The 21969-nt window shown below is 54.2% G+C and overlaps 2 protein-coding genes across 5 annotated transcripts; one reads left to right on the top strand and one right to left on the bottom strand.

Moving 5' to 3' along the window:
• Nucleotides 1-559: 559 nt before the first annotated feature.
• On the top strand, nt 560-18763 carry LOXL3 (lysyl oxidase like 3). Of its 2 annotated transcripts, XM_040993644.1 has the most exons (14): nt 560-697; nt 2262-2593; nt 5092-5255; nt 5845-6059; nt 15505-15724; nt 15944-16124; nt 16260-16414; nt 16611-16778; nt 16875-17037; nt 17193-17436; nt 17524-17639; nt 17718-17854; nt 17965-18076; nt 18259-18763. In XM_040993644.1, the coding sequence occupies exons 2-14, from the start codon at nt 2281-2283 to the stop codon at nt 18330-18332; spliced, it is 2262 nt and encodes a 753-aa protein (XP_040849578.1). In that variant the 5' UTR covers nt 560-697; nt 2262-2280; the 3' UTR covers nt 18333-18763. The 2 variants fall into 2 exon arrangements, with proteins under 2 accessions (XP_040849578.1, XP_040849579.1); XM_040993645.1 differs by lacking the exons at nt 560-697; nt 2262-2593; nt 5092-5255; nt 15505-15724 and having other exon boundaries at nt 5961-6059.
• HTRA2 (HtrA serine peptidase 2) lies at nt 18739-21910 on the bottom strand. Of its 3 annotated transcripts, XM_040993650.1 has the most exons (8): nt 21232-21885; nt 20910-21114; nt 20623-20817; nt 20384-20416; nt 20055-20160; nt 19829-19898; nt 19185-19280; nt 18739-19077 (listed from the first exon to the last, which is right to left on the bottom strand). In XM_040993650.1, the coding sequence occupies exons 1-8, from the start codon at nt 21735-21737 to the stop codon at nt 18912-18914; spliced, it is 1377 nt and encodes a 458-aa protein (XP_040849584.1). In that variant the 5' UTR covers nt 21738-21885; the 3' UTR covers nt 18739-18911. The 3 variants fall into 3 exon arrangements, with proteins under 3 accessions (XP_040849584.1, XP_040849585.1, XP_040849586.1); XM_040993651.1 differs by lacking the exon at nt 19185-19280 and having other exon boundaries at nt 21232-21903; XM_040993652.1 differs by lacking the exons at nt 19185-19280; nt 20623-20817 and having other exon boundaries at nt 21232-21910.
• Between the last annotated feature and the right edge of the window lie 59 nt (nt 21911-21969).

Here is a 21969-nt window from a genome sequence, read left to right on the forward strand (position 1 = left end):
GCCAGAAGGAAGGGGTCGGGGTTTCCAGGTCAGCCCGACAGCGCAGCTCCAGACCTCTGCCCACCCCTCTGGCGAGCACAAGTGGCTCCAAAGAGAGAAACCCGGATATCGGCCAAGCGGCCCTGGCACTCGGGTGCGGGGCTGCGTGTGACGTAATATGCCCAGGGTGACATCAGAGTGGAGGCCGTGACATCACTCCGAAAAAGCAGCGAAGGGGCCCAGTGGACCCTCAGGTCTTCTCTTGCCCTGGTAGACCCGCCCCCAGGCCAACCCGAGTGAATCTGTTTAATCTCGGCTGAGCTGGGCTCCAAGGCCAGCAGCTCGGCTGGGAGGTTTTCCGCCGCCCCGTGGCCATTAGCAAGTTCAGCTTCCTGACTGCAGTCCCCCGGGACCTGTAACCTTCGGGAGAAGAACGCTCCTTTGAGGCGGCCTGGGGGTCGGGAAGGGGGAAGTGGCGCTGGCGGTGGCCAGTTCCACGGGGGAGGGGAGGACCTAGAGGCGCAGAGGAGGGAACTGGCCGGGAGGAACGGAGAAAGCGGAATGTGGGAGGGCTCAAGGGGACGTGGGAGGGACGACCAGAGAGAGGAGGAGGGAGGGTCCGGTCGCCCCTGGCCGAGCACTTTTTTGGAAAGTCCTTAGAACTGCTCTGCAGGTCCAGAACTCTGCTCCCAGTGCTTGGGGCCCTGCTCAGCCAAAGGTAGGGGGAGACGGCTGCGGGCCCACCGAAGGAAGGGGTTTTGAGGATGGACAGCGTGGTGGAGGGGCCAAGAGACAAGGGGTGCTGTGGGGTGGGGCCGGGAAAAGCCAACCGTCTGGGAGTCTGGCTGTTAGCAAGCTGATGAGACACAAGGAGAGTGGGGACTGGATGTACATTCTGGGGGTGCAGAGTAGTAGGGAGGGGCCTGATGGGAGGGCTCCCCATGTGAGGTCCAGTCCCTGCCCCCCCTTTCAATGTCCCTGAACAAAGCTGTCTTGTTGAGTTGTTTGGGTTGGGGGAAGCATGTTCAGGGGCCCCATCGCTGCGGGAAGCTTGTTCTCAGGCGCACACGGAGAAAGCCTTGGCTGAGGAACCCTGCGGAGTCCAGGCCTCCTGTTGCCTGGTGACAGGCACCGCGGTTTTGGCTGGAGACTAAAACAGCTCCACCCTACCCAGCCCAGGGGGAGGCCTGGCTCCCCCTGGGGCCATTGACCCTCTGCTGCACAGCTGTACTGCTGGATCTTCCTGCATTCTGTGGTGTCTGCCCTTACTGCAATGGGTGAGGGGAACAGCCCAGATGGGGCTCAGGATGAACCCCAGGGGCCTGAGATCCAAGTCTCAGAGGCCCCACCAGCGGCCTGCCTCTCCCCACAGTCAGCTCTGCAGTCTGACAGCAGATTGGCTAAATGGGGTCTTCTGGGTCCCTCGGGTGCCTGCCTGCTGGCTCCTGTCAAGCCCTGTGTGTGGGCCTATGGATCCATTACCCACAGCTTCCTTGCCACTTCAGTGCAAACTGGAGCTCTGCGCTCTCTGGCTGTTTTGTTCCCACAGTCGCCTTCCCTCACATCCTGTCTGTCTGGGTATCTCTCTCTTTCTTTCATTCTCTCTCTGTCTTTGTCTTGACCATTCCCTGACTCTTGGTCTCGAATCACTGCCTTTTCATCTCTGGGTCTCTGGGGGCTATGGGAGATAAGTAGGCAATGGTGGCATAACTGGGTCAGGACGTTGTGGCTGTGACTGTAGACTTTGGTCCCTCAGCTTGGGTGGGCTTCACAACAACAGACTGAAAATGCTGGGGGCAGGGTGCTGGGAACTGCCTTGGTCCTGAACCCCGAACTATGTTTCCCCCCCAAAATATAGGCTGACCCTGTTTTCATAGTCCTTACACCACACTGGGTGTTGGGGGTAATCTAGAAATGATGCTAACACACATGATTCTATCTAAAGGACTTGAGCATCCATGGATTTCGAAATCCACCGACGTCTAAGAAGCTCTGTTGGGCAAATACCAGTAGGCAACTGTAATGGTGAAGGATTTATGCCATAGGAAAGGCAAAGGGAGCATCCCTCACTCTGTTCCCTCCCGTGGCTGTATGTCTGCATCTGTGACTCTGTGGCCCTGCCTGATCTGGTGTTTCTCTGTCTGTGTGTCTCTCGCTTTCTCCCTGGGCTGTCTTTGACTCTGGTCCTAGTGTGTTCCCCTCCAGGACTTCTCTACGCCCCTACCCTCGCTCTCAGCCCGGCCTCAGTCTCAACTTGTCTCACACCCCTTCTCTCTCTGGAGCACCCAGGCCTTGCCCGCCATGCGGCCCTTCCGTGTATGGCAGTGGATTCCCTGGGAGCTGTTGCTGTGCCTGCTGTGCAGCTCCTGCTGGGGGTCCCCATCTCCTTCCGCGGGCCCGGAGAAGCGGCCTGGCAGTGAGGGGCTGCGCTTCCGGCTGGCTGGCTTCCCCAGGAAGCCCTACGAGGGCCGCGTGGAGATCCAACGTGCTGGGGAATGGGGCACCATCTGTGATGATGACTTCACTCTGCAAGCTGCCCATGTCCTCTGCCGGGAACTGGGCTTCACAGAGGCCACAGGCTGGACACACAGTGCCAAATACGGCCCTGGGACAGGTGAGCCATGGTCAGGACAGAGGCTGGGTGCTGGTTGAGTGCAGGGAGACGGGATACCTGATGGCACAGTTGTAGGGACAGAGGACATCAAGAACAGCTGGTGTCAAAATCAACCCATTGGAAAACCCACCGACCACAATTGTTATTTCCCAGAACCAGATGAGCTTATGCTAGTCAGCGCTTTCACTAAGTCTGAGCTGCAGCGTGTGCACAGTGACTAGGTCATGTCTGAGTTCCCATCTGCTATTAAAAGCATGGCTCCACAAACAGCACATAAGGACAGCCCAGACGGCTGAGCCCTGAGTGACGGGACTCCAGGTGGGAGGCCAGTGTCCTGGCACAGCATGTTAAGCTGCTGCTTATACCATTGCCATCCAGCTCCCTGCTGATGCATCTGGGAAGCAGCACAAGATGCCCCAAAAGCCTGAGTCCCTTCCTGCTGAGAAACCAGACCAAAGGTCCTGGCTCCTAGCTTCAGCCTGGCCTAGCCCTGGCTGTTCCAGCCGTTTGAGTAGTACACCAGAACACAGGATGATTTCTTGCTCACTTTCAATCTCTGCCAAATAAATAAATGAATAAGAAGGAAGGGAGAGAAAGAACAATTTGGTGTGGGTTTCATGGGAAGCAGAGAATAAGTAAATACTACTGTCTGGATGACCTAAAGCATGCAGGGTCACAGACACTGCAGATAAGAAAGCCAGGCCACAGGCTAGAGCAAAAACCAGGAAGCTGAGCAAGAACAAGTCCAAGTGTGGATGGTGGGTACTTGCAGGCAGTTCCCACTGAGGCCTGCAGGGGTTCTCAGGATATGGACCTACAGGAGGATGGACAAACGGAGTGGGCACAACCTGCAGCACAATCCCCCAGTGCCCACAATCTAGATCACACCTGGAACCACTGTGTCACTTGTCAGAGCCATATTTAGGAGGGACAGTAGGAAACAGAAACACTTTCAGAGCAGAGCTGCCAGATGTGCATGACTCAGAAGCCAAGCCTCAAGGAGGACTAGGCAAAGAAAACAGTCTTTTGCAGAGAAAGGAAAATGCCTCACAAAGTGCCTTGGAACACTGGAGAGGCAGTCACGGAGGGGAGGGCTCTGTGATGGCACTACAGAACCGAATCAGTTTGGGGCTAACACAGCCAAGTCACAGGGCCTTTCTGAAAGTAAGACAGGGGCCTGGCATCCTGGCAGAAGCTGGTAATCCCACCAGGGTTTGGATGAGGGGAAGGATCCTGCACATTGTCTGGAATGGTGACCTCTGAGGCTCCACCCCGTTCAGAGAGGACATGGGTGGTATTGCCTCTGACTCAGGCTGGGAGAACAAGGCTAGATGGCAGCAGAGGCACGTGTTAGGCTGAGAGTGGGCCAAAGGAACCTGGACTGCCAGCTCCCACTAAGAGCTCAGGCTGCTAAGCCCCCCAGGGTCAGGTATGTAGTCATGGCCAAGTTACATAACCTCTCTGAACCCAGCTTCTTTACATAGAAGAGGGACTTCTGGCAGCTCTGTTTTAAGAATGGCTCTGTCCAGCTGTCGCAGCCACTTGGGGAGTGAACCAGCAGGCGGAAGATCTTTTTATCTGTATCTGCCTTTCCAATAAAATATTTTAAAAAATTTTTTTAAAAAGAATAAGCTCATGGCTTCACCAAACATTTGATTAATTGTAGCCATCATTGCATGGGCAAGACCTGACTGGGGCAGATGCTGGTTCCTGGCTTTTTATTCACACTATCGATTATTTGTTTGCTGAAGCCAGGAACCTGTAACTCCATCTGGGTCTCCACTTGAGCCATCTTCCCCTCCTTTTTTATTTTATTTATTTTATTTTTTGAAACATTTATTTATCTTTATTGGAAAGGCAGATACACAGATAGGAGGAGAGACGGAAAGGAAGATCTTCTGTCCGATGGTTCACTCCCCAAGCGGCCGCAATGGCTGAAGCTGAGTCAATCTGAAGCCGGGAGCCTGGAGCTCTCCCAGGTCTCCCATGAGAGTGCAGGGTCTCAAGACTTTGAGTCATCCTCCACTGCTTTCCCAGGCCGTGGCGGATGGGTGGGTGGGGGATCCTGACACTTGCAGGTGAAGAATTAACTAGTTGAGCCATTGTGCTGTTTCCCCATCTCCCCCACCCAGCTACACCCCACCCCACCCCCCGCCCGCCATGGCCGCCATCTTCCCCTTCTTTCCCAGGCACATTAACAGGGATCTGAATCCAAAGTATAGCAGCTGGGACTCCAAACAACTCTCCGACATTGGTTGTTGACATTGCAGACAGTGGCTTAATTCACTGGACCACATTGCTGCTGGGCCCCCTATCAAATTCCTGAGTCACACCAGATAACCCCCATGCCCTTTCCTAATCTCTTCCTTACCCTCTTGCCATTAAAATAGGGTCATCCTAGTCAGGCATGAACCCCTCTACTTGCTGTCCCCAGCCCTGTCATGACTCCCTCAACCTCCTTCCCACGCTGCTCTGTCTCCACATCTCCCCTTGCACAGGCCGGATCTGGCTGGACAACCTCAGCTGCAGTGGCAATGAGCAGAGTGTGGCCGAGTGCACTTCCCGGGGCTGGGGCAACAGTGACTGCACCCACGACGAGGACGCCGGTGTCATTTGCAAGGACCAGCGCCTCCCTGGCTTCTCAGACTCCAATGTCATCGAGGCACGTGCAGGATGGCCAGAGAGGGCTGTGGGGCGGGGTGCTCACTGAGCTTAAATGGATGGGTGGTTAGAAAAAGAGGGCTCCCATGGTGGGGGACTCCCATAGTATCTCCCCCCATCCTCCTTGGGGATCTTTGTAAGACCAGGAAGAAGGGGCAACAATGCCATCGCCCCAGGGTGCTGTAAAATCCAGGGCTTTACACATTAAGATCCAGGTTACTAAACTGGCTGTGAGCCCCCAGCTGCTTCATGAGGCCCTGCCTGCGCTCTCCGAAAACCTATTCCTTTTCACTCTCACCTCTTCCCACCGAGCCCCTTCCTCTGCGCAGCGCTCTGCCTACTCTGGGCCGTGTGCATGCGCCTGCAGCATCCTTCATCATTTCTTGGAGCTCAGCACCGCCCTCCTCTTTGGCTGTGGTGGGAGCGTCCACACACCCCAGACCCGGAGCAGCCACGGCGCCTGTCTGGTCCCCATCCCATCCGGGCCCTGGGCTAGAGCAAGCGGAAACTCCATCAAGGGTTCCTTAAGGGCACAAGATGCACGAAAGATGCTACTGGGCTTCTTGGCCCCACTCTGGTCCCATCCGCAGGTGGAGCAGCAGCTGCAGGTGGAAGAGGTGCGACTCCGTCCAGCCGTGGGCTGGGGCAGGCGGCCCCTGCCCGTGACTGAAGGCCTGGTTGAAGTGCGGCTTCCTGACGGCTGGTCTCAAGTGTGCGACAAAGGCTGGAGCGCGCACAACACCCGCGTGGTCTGCGGGATGCTGGGCTTCCCCAGCGAAAAGAGGGTCAACACAGCCTTCTACAGGTGAGGGACTAGGCGCCGGGCGGAGCGGCCGAAGGTATGCGGGACCGTATGGAGGCCGCTGCGAGGATAGACTGTCGGGAAATCTAGTGAGACTATGAAGGATTTCCCGAAGCTGATCTCCAAAGGAGATCACGGTGTGGCTGCCGTTCTCACTAATGTGGACAGGCGCCGGTGCAAGTCACGTCCTGGGCCGGTCAGCCGAGAGGCCGGGTCTAGCGAGGCCACGCCCAGGGCCTTCGGGGCCACGCCCAGGGCCTTCGGGCCACGCCCAGAGCCCGCGAGGCCACGCCCAGGGCCTTCGGGCCACGCCCAGGGCCCGCGAGGCCACGCCCAGGGCGCCGTGGCGAGGACGGCGCCGGCGCGGCCAGCCTCGGAAGCGCCGCGGAACGGTCAGCGCGCGGCCTGAGGTCTCCGGGCCGGAGCGGGCAGTGACCAGCTGGTGGCGCCCCAAAGGATCGGTGGGCACCGGGAAAGGCCAGATTCCGTCCTCATTCCAGGCCGTCAGCTTCCTCTGGACAGCTAAGCGAATTCTCTAGAATGTTCTTTGGCCAGGCGCCCGCCTTTCTCCCCCTGCCCTGGAGCCCTAGAGTGCGGGCCGGCTTCCAGAATAACCAACCGCCGTGGGGGACAGTTCTGGGCTTACTGCGTGTCCCTTCCCTGGTGCGTCTAATTTGGCCGCGTTGAGAATTAGCCTTGGGAAACCATACAAAGATGTGGAGCTCCTGCAGGCTCTTGTGCAGATCGCTTTGGCTAGCCCTTCTGAGAGCACTTGCTGCTGGAAGGTTTCTTGACAGGTAGCTGGCTTCCTACTGGCAAACCGCCCCCCCCTGAATCTCACTACCTTTCTGTCGGGCAGCGCCCTGCTGTGCTTCTAGATCTGTGGTCACCTGGAAGCACAACTCAGCTCTTCTTGTCCTTAGTTCTGGTAGAGGGAGCTTTTCAGACTTCCGGCTAAGTGAGCCTTTTTGTCACTTAAAAGCCATGTCGGGCCCCTGGCACATCTTTGATTATCCACCTGTCCTTCCTCCCAGCCTCCCCTCTGGTGGACAGATAGGGCAGCTGTGCCTCCTGGCCCCATCAGCAGGCCTGTGTTGTTGTTGCAGTGGTTGAAACCAAAGGCTAACCCCTCTTGCAAAAATTTCCTCTAGGTTGATGTCGGGCTTCTACTTGTTTCTTCCATCAGGAAGCTGTAGCCAACGTTTAATCACTTTCTGTATAATGACATCACAGGAAGTTTTGTTAGCCTTTGCTTAGATCTGTATATATTGTGTTCACAGCCATTCTGCAGCCGTGCTGCCCTTCCACCATCCACCCCACCCCTAGCCAAGGGAAAAAAAAAAGAATAGCAGACCGAGTTCAGCTTATTTTTCCTGAACTCCTTAGGTTTCTAAGAACCATCATATTGTTCTCACAATGCTCACAAACTTTCGACTTTGTTCTAGGATATCATTTATCCTTAGTTTTCTCTTTTTGAAAGTCAGTGCCTTATCCAGGCTCCAGTCTTTTCCATAGTTATTTGTATTTTCCCTAGATTGACTATGGGACACATCTGAAGGTTCCTTCAGTTCCAAGAACTGTACTTGATCTGGCCCAGAGCCTCTGAACATTTGCAGACAGCTGTGGGCTAGACGCCCCGGCTGTCCCCCGATTCTTACCTTTCCTAATGCAAGCATCAGGTTCTGAAGTGTTCCTTGGCACTCCTCCTAAGCCATGCACGTAGCATGAACATGGATCCAGAGACTCACTCATCAGTCCTGTATTTATTGAGAACCTATTCTTCCCCAGGTTCTGTTAGCAACAGTGGGCTTCAATGGTGAGCAAAACAGACAGAAATCCCTCATCACATAACTAGAGGAGAGGAAGAAAATAAGTAAATGAACTTATAAAATATAAGGCTGGGAAATCATGAGGAATTAAAGCAGGGAAGGGGTTAAGAAGTGGGAGTGGGGAAGGCCCTTTGCAAAGGTGTCACTGGAGAAAAGATTTACAGCCTTTGAGGGCACATGCTATGCATTCATGCATCTAACTAGACATCTCCCATTTCCAGGAAGCAGGGTGATAAGTGACTAGATCCTGGGAGTGTGTGTGTATGGCGGGGAGGAGAAGGCATGCTTGTCTCTCTCAGGCCCTGTTGGTTGGAGCTGAGTGCCCCAGAAGAGGAGAGGTGTAAGACAGGAGGTAGCAGGCATGAAGTGGGGGCCCACTGGAGTGAAGCCACTGGGGAGACTTGCTAAAGTTTTGAGCAGAGATGTAACATCTGGTTGTCACTGTTAAAGTAGGACTCTGGCTGTTTTGTTAAGAAGAGACTGTAAGGGAAACAGGAGAAGCAAGAAGGCAGGGTGACTTGATGAGGTTGTTCTGTCCTGAACGCGGAGCAAAGAAAGTGAAGCGTGATGGGACCAGGGGACAGAGATTTCTATGTATTGTTAAAGGTGGAGTTAGTTTGCTGATGGATTCAATGTGGTGTAAGGAGACAGAGGAGTTGGGTATCCTTTCAGAGTTTCTGGTCTCAGCTAAGTACAGAATTGGCCTCCTCCATTGATGAAGACAGAAGAGGGAGCGTGTTTTGTGTGGTGATGGGAAGGAGGATTAGAGATTAGGAACTCTGTTTGGAAATTTAAGTGTGAGGTTCTTCAAGACAATGGAATGGTGAGGCTAAACCAGCCAGCGAGGTTATATGACTCTGGAGTTCAAGAGAATAAAAACATGCGAAGTCCTGAAAGTTAGCATCCCTAAAGGAGCAAGTATCAATGAAAGCAAAAGGGGGGATGACTGGACTGGACTTGGGGGAGCTTGGTTATTAAGAGGCTTGGGAAGATAACAACAAAATACAAACTGAGTGGAGAAGAAGTCAAGAGAGTGTACTAGCCTGGAGGCCAAGGAGAGAAACTGAGTGAGTGCTGCCAGGACAGAGTAGCACGGGAGTCAGAGGGAGCCCTGGCAGAGGTGGCAAGCAGTACGTGATACCTGGAACTCAGTGAGCAGGCAACAGTGGAACGTTTACACTGAGCAATAGAGAGGAAAAGATCTGTACTGAGAGTGAGGCCAGAAAATCTACTGCACAGTTGGATAATTTGACCTTTGTCTTAAGGAAAACAAATTAAAAATAAAAGTATTTATGTGGGACAGTGATTGAGTCAGTGTGTTTTGAAAGCCTAGTAATGAATTGGAGAGAAGAGAGTCTAGCAGCAGTGAGACTGGATAGGAATTTGTTGTAAAAATTAAGCCTTAGCGGCCTGGCAAGGTAGCCCAGTGGTTAAATTCTTCGCCTTGAACACGCCAAGATCCCATATGGGCGCCGGTTCTATCCTAGCACCCCCACTTCCCATAAAATTCCCTGATTATGGCTTGGGAAAGCAGTCGAGGACAGCCCAAAGCCTTGGGATCCTGCACCCACATAGGAGACCTGGAAGAAACTCCAGGCTTCTGGCTTCAGATTGGCACAGCACCGGCCTTTGCGGTCACGTGGGGAGTGAATCAGCAGATGGAAGATCTTCCTCTCTGTCTCTCCTCCTTTCTGTATATCTGATTTTCTAATAAAAATCAAATGAATCTTTTAAAAAATGAAGCCTAGTAGCAGGGGGACAGCAAAGATGGAGGGGAGTGAACAATTATAAGATGACTGACAGAATGTGAGGGGAGAGGGGCTGCAATGATGTGATGTTGTAAGTGAAAGGTGACACCATCCGCATCTCTGGATTTGAAGTTAATGGAACCTGGTTCCAGAGAAAGGCAGTCCTTGGGAAGTCAGAGCCCGGAGCTGTCCTCAGCAGGGAACTCTGAGGTCATTTCGACGAGGGGGAAGGTTTGATGCTCATTTGGATCTCATCCTGAATCTGGGTTCTGAAGACTGGGGAGAATAATCATTGAAGAGGGCAGAAGCCCTGGGTGATGTGCCGATGCGGGCTTAGGGATCTGCCTCCACAGGTCAAGTCGGGCCGAAGGAGCATGCCCGTAGATAACACAGTGTGAAAGAAGCGAAGACAGTTATAAGCAACTCCAGCCTCCTGAAAGGAAAAAAAAATCTTCAGGTGATTTTTAGAGCAAGTTAATGAGCATTTGGGAATGAGAATCTGATGTATTTATCACTTTTAAACTTGCTTTGTGGTTCTACTCTAGAACACATGAAGGTTGTAGAAATTTAGAAGGAGGAAAGAATGTATATGTGAAAACCGTTTACTTCTGATTTCCAATATGATTAGGAAAAGTCATTTGGGAGAAAATTTCACATTCCATTTATAAGATGAAAGGTTCTAAACACTTACCAGTGTCTCAGACCAGAGCCTGAGGGCTGTAGAGTCCTGCAGAATATTGAATATTCTTGGTGCTTTGACAAACAGATCAACTTGGCTCATCCTCAGAAAGAGGTGATGCGCTGATCCCAAACAGATCCAGACCAGTTTAACTATATAAAACCTAGTGTGGGAATGAGTGTTTGTGCAGAGGTTAGAGCAGCTCTTGCAATACCTTCATCCAGTGTGGAGCACCTGGGTTCTTGTCCCAACTCTACGTCCAGTCTAGCTTTCTGCTAATGTGTATCGTGAGAGACATCTGATGCTGGCTTAAGTGGTTGGGTTGCAGCCATTCACATGGGTGACCTGGGTTGGACTTAATGGCTTTAGTCTGGCTCATCCCTGGCTGTTGCAGACATTTAGGGAGTAAACTAGCAGAAGGGAGATTTCTGTCAGTCAACAGTCTCTCTGCCTCCCAAACAAATTAAATAAGCAGGTGAAAAAAAGATGAACTCCTAGTACATCTTCTTCCGCTGTGCTGTGTCAAAATATGACTGCTCAAGAGACCTGGCTGGCCAGGAGTGCATTCTGAGGGCCAACTGAGATGGCAAAAGGGAACTCTGTGAGCTCAGGGGAACAGACAGGCAAGCCCTGAGGCTGGCTGTGCAAGTGGGATAGGACAGCGAGGAGGCGTAAAAGCTAAAGAAAGGGTGAGAAGAGAAACCGACCTTTTTTTAAAAAAAAAAAATTTATTTTGATAATCTTTGCATAGTTGACTAGGGCACAAAGGGTCAAGGGCTACAGCAAAGGGGTAAGAACATTATTTCCACATTCTTTCTCTTTTTTTCCCCTGTATCTAGGTTAAGGGGGAGATAAAGAGAGAAGCCCCACCCAGCCTCCCTCCTATCCCAGGGTCCTCAATGTGGGGAATGCGCCAAGGACACTACTTTGATAGTTTGATAGTTCAGCAGTTCTGAATTGCTGCCAGACTCGCCATTGCAAGCACGTTAAAAATCTCTCCAGAATCCACTGGCTGCCATAGTCCACCTTAGAGTCTCTGTTTGCCCAGATTTTCACTGCCATCCTGTGGCTGGGGTAGTTGATCGGTTTGTTTGAAACCAATCTTTTTCTACTTCTGTATAAATAGTTGACCTAGTCACATCTTGAGCAATAAATAAGTCAATTACTAAAACCAGTTAAAAAGAAAAAAAAGACTTATTTCCTCAAAAGTAAGTGTGGACAGTGAGCATAGCTTGTGCATGACCAAAGAGTATGGCATTGGAAACTGAATAGGAACGGTGCTCTCCATGTAAATCCCATTGCCTTCTCAGATAGCTCACCCTGGACCTCCTGTGAGAGGACATTCCTGAAAAAAATAATGCGGCCCAACTCCCTGAATGTCTGCAAGGCCAGTCCCCTCTGCTACCCCAATCAATCCCAATAATCCCAACACCCTCCCCTGTGGCCCTCCCCTGAAATTTGGAACTAGTATCTAGATCCTGGAACCCTTATTCTCTACCTGCCTTGGGCCAATTTCTTTTCCTTTTTTGAAGATTTGTTTTATTTAATTGAAACAGACAGTTATGGATTAAAAAAGGGACACACAGAGAGAAAGAGGTTTTCCATCCATGACTTATCCCCTAGATGACTACAATGGTGTATGGGCTGGGTCAGGCCAAAGCTAAGAGCCTGGAACTCCATCCAAGTCTCCTATGTGGGTGGCAGGGGACTAAACACGGGGACTATCCTCCTTTGCTTTCCTAGGTGCACCAGGAGGGAGCTGGAACAGCTGGGACTCCCAACTGGCACTCAATATGGGATACCAGTGTTGCAGGCAGTAGCTTAATTCACTGTGACACAAGAGACGGCTCCATCTAATTTCTTCTTTAAAAAAGATATATTTATTTAATTCAAAGGAAGGGTGACACAGAGAGAGGGAGAAAGAAAGATCTTCTGTCCACTGGTTTACTTGCCAAATGCCCACAGCTACCAGGGCTAGACCAGGCCAAAGCCAGGAGCCAGAAACTTTATTCAGGTCTCCCGTAGGAGTGGCAGAGAGCCAAATATTTCTGCCATCATCTGCTGCCTGTCAATCACATCAGCAGGAGGCTGGATTGGAAGCAGAGGTCGAACTCAGTCCCACCTCCATGTGCAATGTGTGCTGTGCCACAGCACCTATGCTGTGCCCAGTCTAGTTTCTGAACATCCTGGGATAGGGACATTCACCCCAAGCCCCTGGCCTTCCCTGCTGTCACTCACCTGGTCATGTGCTCATGCAGTCCTGCAGCTCTGGAGGGGAGGGCCTTGGGAGGGCCCAGTGGGGAAACAGTGCCACGAGGAATCCTTGTGCTAGCTGGGAAGAACTCTTATCCCTGGTTCTGACTGCATCAGTTTTCCCATCTGGTTGTACACTGATTCACTATTATCTTGTCCTCACAGAAAGTTGAGGAAACGAGCAGCCAAAGGCTCAGCCCGACACCCCAAGGCCCTTCGAAGGTAATGGGGCCACAGCCCCAGGACCTCCTGCTGGCCCCCGAGGCTCCAGGAGGTGGATGGATGGATGGCAGCCTATCCAGGTCCATCCCAGAACCCCACTGATGGATCAGGAATGTGACTGGACAAAGGGCATTCCTTGGGGTGCTGGGGGATGCATGGCATGGGTTGATCAAGCTTTGACTTTAGGGGGCACAAGGAGGAGAGTGCGGGAAGGGCTGAGGAGACGCCTCCCATCCACACAGCTTCCACTCCAGCTGCAGTGTGGCCCCTCCAGCTTCCTCCTTCCCCATCTCAATGCTTCCCCTCCCTTAGTTTGCTGCCTTCCCCTTCTCTCCTCTCGCCTTTCCCTACCCTGGATGGACACAACTAGGTTGTCCATCACTACCGTGGATGCGGCCAGCAGCTGGAGTCCCTGCAGCACAGCTGGATGGTGCTGAGTCAGTTGTTTCAGACAACCTGGCCATCCTTGCTTTGCCCTCTCCCTGACTTTGCGTGAAGGGTGCTTCCCTGAAACAGGTCACTGTGCTTTTCCCAAGTGCCACATCCAAGTGCTGCCTCCACCAACTGCTTTCTCCTTTTTGCAGACCAATCACCAAATTTAAAGTTAAACACAAACTCCGAGTGGGCAGGGGGCCCATCAAGAGGTAAATGGAACTCAGGGTGGGTAGAGCTGAGTGGGGTGACAGCTGTGAAGTTGGGGAAATGAGGCCGTAGTCAGGAAGGGTCCAAGAGCAGCCTGTTTGGATGAAAGGATGGCTCAAGGGACAGAAGAGCAGCAGCTGTCAGTCACTTTGGAGATTACTTACCAAAATGTCACGTAAGGTTGACCCTTGCTGTGCTGGGCCCTGGGAGTTACGCTTGTCAGAGGATTTTCCCCAGTCACTGGCCACCCTTGTTCCACGTGCTTACCTATCTGCCCTCAGGGAACTCCAGTAGGTAGCCTGGTACCTTTCTTCTTTGGGTGCCACAGCTGCTTCTCCCCTAAGTTTGCCTCAACAGTTTTGAATACCAGCTTACCTGAGATAAAATGAGACTCAGGGTCCCTTTTGGAAGATTAGCATGGAGGGCGATGGACAGTGCCTACCTTGCTCACTCACTTGACACTGTTGGGCTCCAGGGGCCATCATTTCCCTCATTGGGCTCCTTCAGCCTCAAGGCAGCAGGCTCCAGCCCTGATGGTGCCGTCTAACTTGTCTTCAAAGGCCATCTGCCTGCTACAAGCCTCCTTGGAACCCCTGCAGCAGGTGGAGAATTGGCCCCTTTCTACTGACCCCTCCTCTCCTGAGGATCAGGCCCAGCCCTGTGAAGGTGTGAGCCTTGGCTCATCTTTGCCCAGTGTGCCTGCTGTGTGGCCCTTGCTGACTCCACACTGATGTCACACTGCCGTTTGGATTTTGTTAGTTGCAGAGAAAGGGGAGGAGAGGATTTAGAATACCGAAGCCTTTTTCCTGTGATGGCCTCTTGGACTTCTGTTTTCAGCCAAACAGGACTTTGGGAGAGTACCTGATCTCTTGGATCTTCAGGATCCACTTCTCCTGAGCTTGCAAAGGTATCCTGTGTTCCCCAGGCTTCTTGCATCTATTTGGTTCATAAACTTCTCCTGGTTGAGTGTTCATGGCCAGTGGCCCTGGGGCATCCCTGCCTCCTCTGCCATCAGATGACAGGGCTCATTCCTGAACTCACTTACAGCACAGGAGCCTCCCAGGTCTGTTCTGCCAATGCTAGCCTCACCTGCTTCCCTTCCTCTCTAGACTCAACCCTGCTGTTCCAAGGGAAGTATGCTTTCTCCTCCTCCACATACCTCACTGCACTCCAACTCCATTGGTATCCACAGTGAGCCCCTCATTCTCTCAAGCATCTTTCTGCAATGTCCCCATGCTGCAATATCTGTAAGTGAGTCCCACTTTCCTGCCTAAACAGCTGCGGCACATTTGTTCCACTGAAGCTGCAGCAACATGGATGGACTGCTTCCTCAAAGGCTTATGCAGCTCAGCCCAAAGTCCTGGGTTGTGTTTGCCTTTTAGTTACTCAACATCCCCATTGCTTCTCTGGTCATAGAGTCCCTCTAACTTTAGTCTGTCCTGCATCAGAGCATCTTCACTGCTCCATACACCATTGCCAGCCCTTCCTATGGTCTGTTCTTACTGCAACTATCCATCATGCTGTGTCCCACAGTGTGAGGCCTGGAAGCCCCTCTGGCCTCTGGGAAGCCATTTAGATCCATAACTTCCTCCATCATTTGCATAATCCTGATTCTGGTCCTCCCTACCCTCTCAATATAATAGAAGGGTCTGCTCTTCCAGGCTGTTCAGGCTTCCTGTTTGTGTCAGCTGCTCCCTGCTAACCATCTCTTGCAGCTGGTTAGTCCTAGTTTCCGGTCCAATTGGCACGGCAGCCTCAGCCTCTGTGTCCCTTAAGGCCAGTGGCCTGACACCGCTGGGAACAGATTTGGGTTGGGTCAGTGAAGGCTAGCCCTCTTTGCCCTGAGGTTCTGTGGTGAGGGACCCCAGGGACCCTCCTGTGTAGGTAGTAGGGCTCTTTCAGTCCACATACTCAGCAGTCCTGTCATCTCTCCTGAAGGAACCAGAAGCAGGGAAGAGGACAACGTGGACATGAAAGGGGATGGGGCAGGAGGGAGGAGTGGCGGCATGGCGTGGGAGGAGGGCGGGGGCAGGAGCATTGTTTTACCCCACTGCACCTCACTCCTGTCCCCCCAGGCTGCTGGCCCAGAAGCAGCAACACTCCTTTGGTCTGCATGGGGTGGCATGCATGGGCACCGAGGCCCACCTCTCCCTCTGTTCCCTGGAGTTCTATCGTGCCAATGACACCGCCAGGTGCCCTGGGGGGGCCCCTGCCGTGGTGAGCTGCGTGCCTGGCCCTCTCTACGCAGCGTCCAGCACCCAGAAGAAGCAGCAGCAGTCACAGCTTCAGGGGGAGGTGTGTGACTCAGTGACCCTGACTTTTCCTGTCCCAGCTGGGAAACCCCTAGCCTGGCCATCTCCTGACCTTTGAGAACAGAAAGAAACCTTCCAGGGGGTGGGCCTCAGCCCTGACACCACCCACTCCCCCGCCCACATCTCCCATCTCCGAGGATGGCTCGGCCCTCTCCGTGACATTGACATTCACCTCTGTTGGGCACGGCTCTCTCCTCTATAGGCCCATGTGCGACTGAAGGGTGGCTCCCACCCTGGAGAGGGCCGAGTGGAAGTCCTGAAGGCTGGCACGTGGGGCACAGTGTGTGACCGCAAGTGGGACCTGCAGGCAGCCAGTGTGGTGTGTCGGGAGCTGGGCTTCGGGACTGCTCGAGAGGCTCTGAGTGGTGCCCGCATGGGGCAGGGTGAGGGGGTACAGGTGGGAGAAAACGGGGGGAGACTCACTCCTAGGGGGGGCATGTACCTTGGGGAGGTTTGGAATTCCCTGGGCAGATAATCAAATCTATGATTGCCTTCTGACCTTTGACCTCTGACCCTAGGAATGGGTGCCATCCACTTAAGTGAAGTTCGGTGCTCTGGACATGAGTCCTCCCTCTGGAAGTGCCCCCACAGGAACATCACAGCTGAGGACTGCTCCCACAGCCAGGATGCCGCAGTCCGATGCAACCTGCCCTACACTGGAGTGGAGACTAAGGTCAGCCACGCTTTCCACCTGCGCCCAGGGCCCTCTTCTCACTTAGTCCAGTCCTTACCCCCAGCCCACTGCCCTCCCACAGCTCCCAGCTGTCCCTACCCCTTGCCCACCCCTTAAGCCCCTCTCCCAATCCCTGCTAGACATCCACCACACCATCCTAAAAGCTTCTTGCAGCATTTCTGTACTATTATTACAGGTCCGACTCAGTGGGGGCCGCAGCCGTTATGAGGGACGAGTAGAGGTGCTAACAGGGGGACCTGGGTCCCTTCGCTGGGGCCTCATCTGTGGGGATAACTGGGGGACGCTGGAAGCCATGGTGGTCTGTCGGCAACTTGGTCTGGGCTATGCCAGCCATGGCCTACAGGTAAGTGGGAAGGAGCTGGCCGGGGCATGAGACTGGGAAGGAGTGCTCAGGCTCCGGAGCCAGAGGCCTGATGGAAACAACGCCCTCTGTCCCCAGGAGACCTGGTACTGGGACTCAGGGAATCTAACAGAGGTGGTGATGAGTGGTGTGCGCTGCACAGGGACTGAACTGTCACTGGACCAGTGTGCCCACCATGGCGCCCATGTCAGCTGTAAAAGGCCAGGGACTCGCTTCACTGCTGGAGTCATCTGCTCTGAGAGTGAGTGCAGGCGAGGGCAGTGAAGCCAGGAGGCAGCGGCTGTGGGTCGTTCCTGTGGAGGCCTGCAGAGGGGCTCTACTCTGGAGGAATGGAAGCACCGTGCTCCCTACCCTCCAGCAGTGGCTCCTAACCCTCTGTTTCCTTTGTGCGTGCAGCCGCATCCGACCTGCTGCTGCACTCCGCACTAGTGCAGGAGACAGCCTACATCGAGGACCGGCCTCTGCACATGTTGTACTGTGCTGCAGAAGAGAACTGCCTGGCCAGCTCAGCCCGCTCAGCCAACTGGCCTTACGGCCATCGGCGCCTGCTGCGGTTCTCCTCCCAAATCCACAACCTGGGGCGAGCCGACTTCAGGCCTAAAGCTGGTCGCCACTCCTGGGTGTGGCACGAGTGCCACGGGTGAGAGGAAGGAAGAGGGTCTGGTAGAAGGGCAAGGCCACAGGGGATGGGGCAGGGGAGGAAAAAGGAGCACCTTTGTCCCCACAGGCACTACCACAGCATGGACATCTTCACTCACTATGACATCCTGACCCCCAATGGCACCAAGGTGGCCGAGGGCCACAAGGCTAGTTTCTGCTTAGAAGACACTGAGTGTCAGGAGGGTGAGTTGGGGCTTGGGCAGGCTTCAGCACCTCTGCCACCCAGCCTGTCCTCACCCTGACACATGCCAATCTCCTCAGATGTCTCCAAGAGGTACGAATGTGCCAACTTTGGAGAACAAGGCATCACGGTGGGTTGCTGGGATCTCTACAGGCACGACATTGACTGTCAGTGGATTGACATCACAGATGTGAAGCCAGGAAACTACATCCTCCAGGTGCCTGGCTATCCAGGGCTTCCCAGATGGCAAGTGGGAAGAACGGTCCAGATGCCTCTCAATTCGAGGATCACAGCAGCTCAGTGAAGTGGCCTTTCTCTTGCTCCCAGGTGGTCATCAACCCCAACTTTGAAGTAGCAGAGAGTGACTTCACCAACAACGCAATGAAATGTAACTGCAAATATGACGGGCACCGCATCTGGGTGCACAACTGCCACATTGGTACTGGATGGGAAGACGGGGATGGGATGGAGGGAAGCGGTCACTCTGTGCCTTTGTTTTGTTCTGTACCTGTCTCTCCCATTCTGGTTGTCTCAGCCTCTCCACTTGTACCCATCCTTGCCCACAATGAGTCTGCCTCCCTGGCCCAGTGCAGGGCCTCCCTCACTGCCTGTCCCCTGCAGGTGATGCCTTCAGTGAGGAGGCCAATAAGAAGTTTGAACGCTACCCTGGCCAGACCAGCAACCAGATTGTCTGAAGTCCCACCTCTGTCTTCTGCAAACCACCACTGGCAGGAGTGTGAGGCTGCCATTACCTCAGGAGCTTACCACAGACCCTGCCGACATCTGCAGGCATGGCCCTCATCCAACGGTGCACTGTGGATGTGGAACTGACCAGAAGTGGTCCTTCTTATAGGCCAGCTGTCAGCAGCTATGGCCAAGCTTAAGGAAGCTTTGCTCCCAGGCCTGACACAGAGCAGAGCGCGCCACAGGGAGCAGCACCTGACTGGCCGGCATGCCAGGTGGCAGCGCTTGCTTTCCGGAACAGGGAGTCAGGATGGTCAGCTTCAGGGTCTCCCCAAAGTGCAGGGGGATACAGCTTTACCTCTGGCCATTTTGGTGGGGGGAAACATCCAACTCCCCCTCAACTATGAATATAACATGTTGCTAGGTATAATTTTATTTTCTATAAAAAAGTCTCCTTGCAATTCTTCAGAGCCCAGGGATGGGTGCTGGTGGTTGGAGGGACCTGCCCCCCATTGGTTCATGTACTCGTCTGCCCAGGTATCCTCACAGCCTAGTCTGGGAAACAAGACCTCAGACTCTTGCTGATCCATTCACTCTGTCACCTCAGGGGTCACGTATAATGTCAGTGTCTCCGGTCCCCGCCGGATCCGTACTGCCAGCTGGGACTGGGTTCGAACAGCTTCATAAACATCTTCCGCATTTTGTACCAGCTGCTCTCCAATGGCCAGGATCACATCACCAGGCCGCAGACCTGCCCTGTGGAGAGAGATGGAAAGGAAGGAGTAGTCAGCTCAGTTCAAGGACGCATGCTCTCTACCCCACTCCACTCTGCCCCATCCCTCCTGGTGCAGTCTCCCCCTCACCGGTGTGCAGGGGAGCCCAGGATGACTTTATGGATGAGCACACCATGCTGTACATCAGGGAAGCTTGGCTCTCGGAGCTGCAGCTCAGCAAGGATGCTGAAAAGACACGGAGCATTCCATGAACCAACCCAGCATGTGCCTGTCTTGTGTTCACTTCAATCTCTCATCAACACACTGGCATGTATGGACAGGACAAGTACTAGTGATCACAGACACAAGGGGGACGTGCACAGACACTGCAGATGACCCTAGTACTAAGGCACTAATGTCATTCTAGAATCCTGAGAGGCTCCAAGGAGGCAGCGGCTCTTAGGCTGAGTCTAGAAGGATGGGTCTGACATTAACTATGTAAAACAAGAACAGCATCAATAAACACATGGGAATAGGAAACCAGATTGCCTGGAACTGAGTATGCATGTAGGAATTAACAAAATCCAGGTCTGAAAAGTTGATTTAGAGACACAGAAAACAGGTCAGGCTAATTGAAGTCTTTAAATGAGAACAGGGACAGGATGAACACAATCTTGTGACAGGTGTACAAAAGATAAGAGAACCCCACGTGGAAGGCGGCTGACGGTACATAGATGGAAAACAAGCCAGGCTCCAGGGAAGTGCCAGCTGCTCAGCACGGAGTCTGCTTGTACCTGGGAGTCAGGGTCAGCATCATCACCCCAATGTAGCGGCGCTGGCTCCCACTGACTCCAAACCAGGAATCTGCGACAGAGGGACAAAGGAGCCCCACTTGGCTACGTCATTCCTTACCCCTCTCTTCTCATCAGCCCCCCATGCAAGTTTCAAGGAATGACCCCTCCCCTGGGCACCCATGCAGCATCCTTCAAAGGGAACCCCAGCCCCCTGAGCCAGGCTCACTCTTCTTTTCTCCACGAAGCAGAAACTCCCGCAGCCGATCAGAAGGGATGGCGAAGGAGATTCCGGCTGTGACCTTCATGGTGTTCACGCCGATCACCTCCCCATCCTGCAGGGACACAGCCCCTTGTCCCCTAGCCCAAACACATGGCAGGGGATGAGGGCCCAGACCTAGAGTGGTAGCCTGAGGTGTTGGGAGGAAGCTGAGTGCACTTAGGGAAGCAGGCAATAGGAGACTGCTCAGATACTCCACAAGATATTCCAGGGTTACTGAAAGCCCAGCTATCCTGCACTGACCTGGGATTCTTTGGAAGGAAGGATGTCCCACTCACCAGGTTAACCAGGGGGCCTCCAGAGTTTCCGAACTGCAGCACAAGAAGAAAACATGGGAAAGATCTGGGGACCGAACCAAGAGGTAGGCACTGTATCCAAAATTCTCTCTCTTCCCAACCCATTCATGAGCATGGTCATATTTTTGCTGCCCAACCTCTACCACTTATCAGTTGGTACCTGTAACACCCAGTTCCCCCCTTCCCCACCCAGCTCGTCCTTTCCCTCCTAGCAGACGCACATCTATAGCTGCATCTGTCTGAATGTACTCCACGTTGGTTTGAGGCAGTCCCAGGTCTCTGGCTGGGCGCTGAGCAGAGCTGACAATACCAGATGTGATGGTGTTCTGCAACGCAAAGGGACTCCCCATGGCAACAACAAACTCCCCTTGCCGGACATCTGCTGAGCGTCCCAGAGGCAGCGTAGGGAGAGGCTCCTGGGGAGAATGGGGATGAGAGACGCGTCATCCAGTGACCCAGGCGCAGAAACACACAACTCCAAACACAGCCGGCCTATCCTTAACCCCACCTTGGTCGGTATCCTCAGCGTGGCGATGTCAGCCACAGGATCCACAGCTGTGACCATGGCTTCATAAGTGTCACCGCTGGGCAGCCTCACCCGGACTCGACGGCGATCGGCCACCACGTGGGCATTTGTAACGATGAGCCCATCGGACGCCACCACGAAGCCTGAGCCGTTTGAGATAGGGACTTCCCGGCCTGAGAAAGGGTGCCTAGGATTGCCAGGGAAGCAGGGACGGGGCTGGGTAAGAGGAGGCTCTGACCCCTCCTGCTCGCCCGCCCCTAGGCCTGTGGCTTTCCGTGGCCCCTCCGGTCTACCCCATCTTTACCGGTCCAAGATCTCGATATAGACCACAGCAGGTGCCGTCTTCTCTACCACGTCAGCGATGAAGTTGTACTGGCTCCGGGGAGAGGTGGGCGGCGGAGCAGGGACGGAGGCGAAGACAGCAGGGAGATCCCGACCCCTGCCCCACAACACCACCAGCAGCGCCCCGCCAGCGCCCAGCGCCACCGCCAGCCACGCGCGTGCACGGGTTCCACGAGACCCTGAGGCTTCCCGGGGCCTGGAATCCGGGGTCCCTGCAGTCAGTCGCGGCTGGGGATCCGAGGACACAGACGTCAGACACGCCCGGGTTTCAGAAACCCCCACGGCCAACCGGGTCCGAAGACTGGGGGTCCCATAAGTCACCCGGGCCCGGGGGTCAGGGGTTCCTGACGTCAGCAGGGCCCGCAGGTCAGAGGTCAACAGGGGTCCCTTGCCCCAGCGAATGCCCCCCAGAGCCCTCAATCCCCAGAGGCTCCAGCCTGCACCCCGCCCCGCCCTCAGCGCAGCCATCCGCTCCGCCTCGGAGGCCTCCTCGCCCGCCCTTCTCAGAGGCGGTGCCCAGGACGTGAGTCGGCGGACAGCGGGACGTGGAGCACGCCGGTACCTGAAGTCCTCCACAAGTGCACGCCGGGACTCAGATTCCGGAAAGCCGACCCCGCTAGGTCCCGGGGGATGCCGGGAAGTGTAGTCCCAAAGGCCGCGGGGCATGCCGGGACAGCTAGCCCTTCCGGGGCACCTCCGG

The sequence above is a fragment of the Ochotona curzoniae genome, unplaced genomic scaffold, assembly GCF_017591425.1.
Source record: "Ochotona curzoniae isolate NIBS_2020 unplaced genomic scaffold, NIBS_Ocur_1.0 contig_883, whole genome shotgun sequence".
NCBI classification, from domain to species: Eukaryota; Metazoa; Chordata; class Mammalia; order Lagomorpha; family Ochotonidae; genus Ochotona; species Ochotona curzoniae.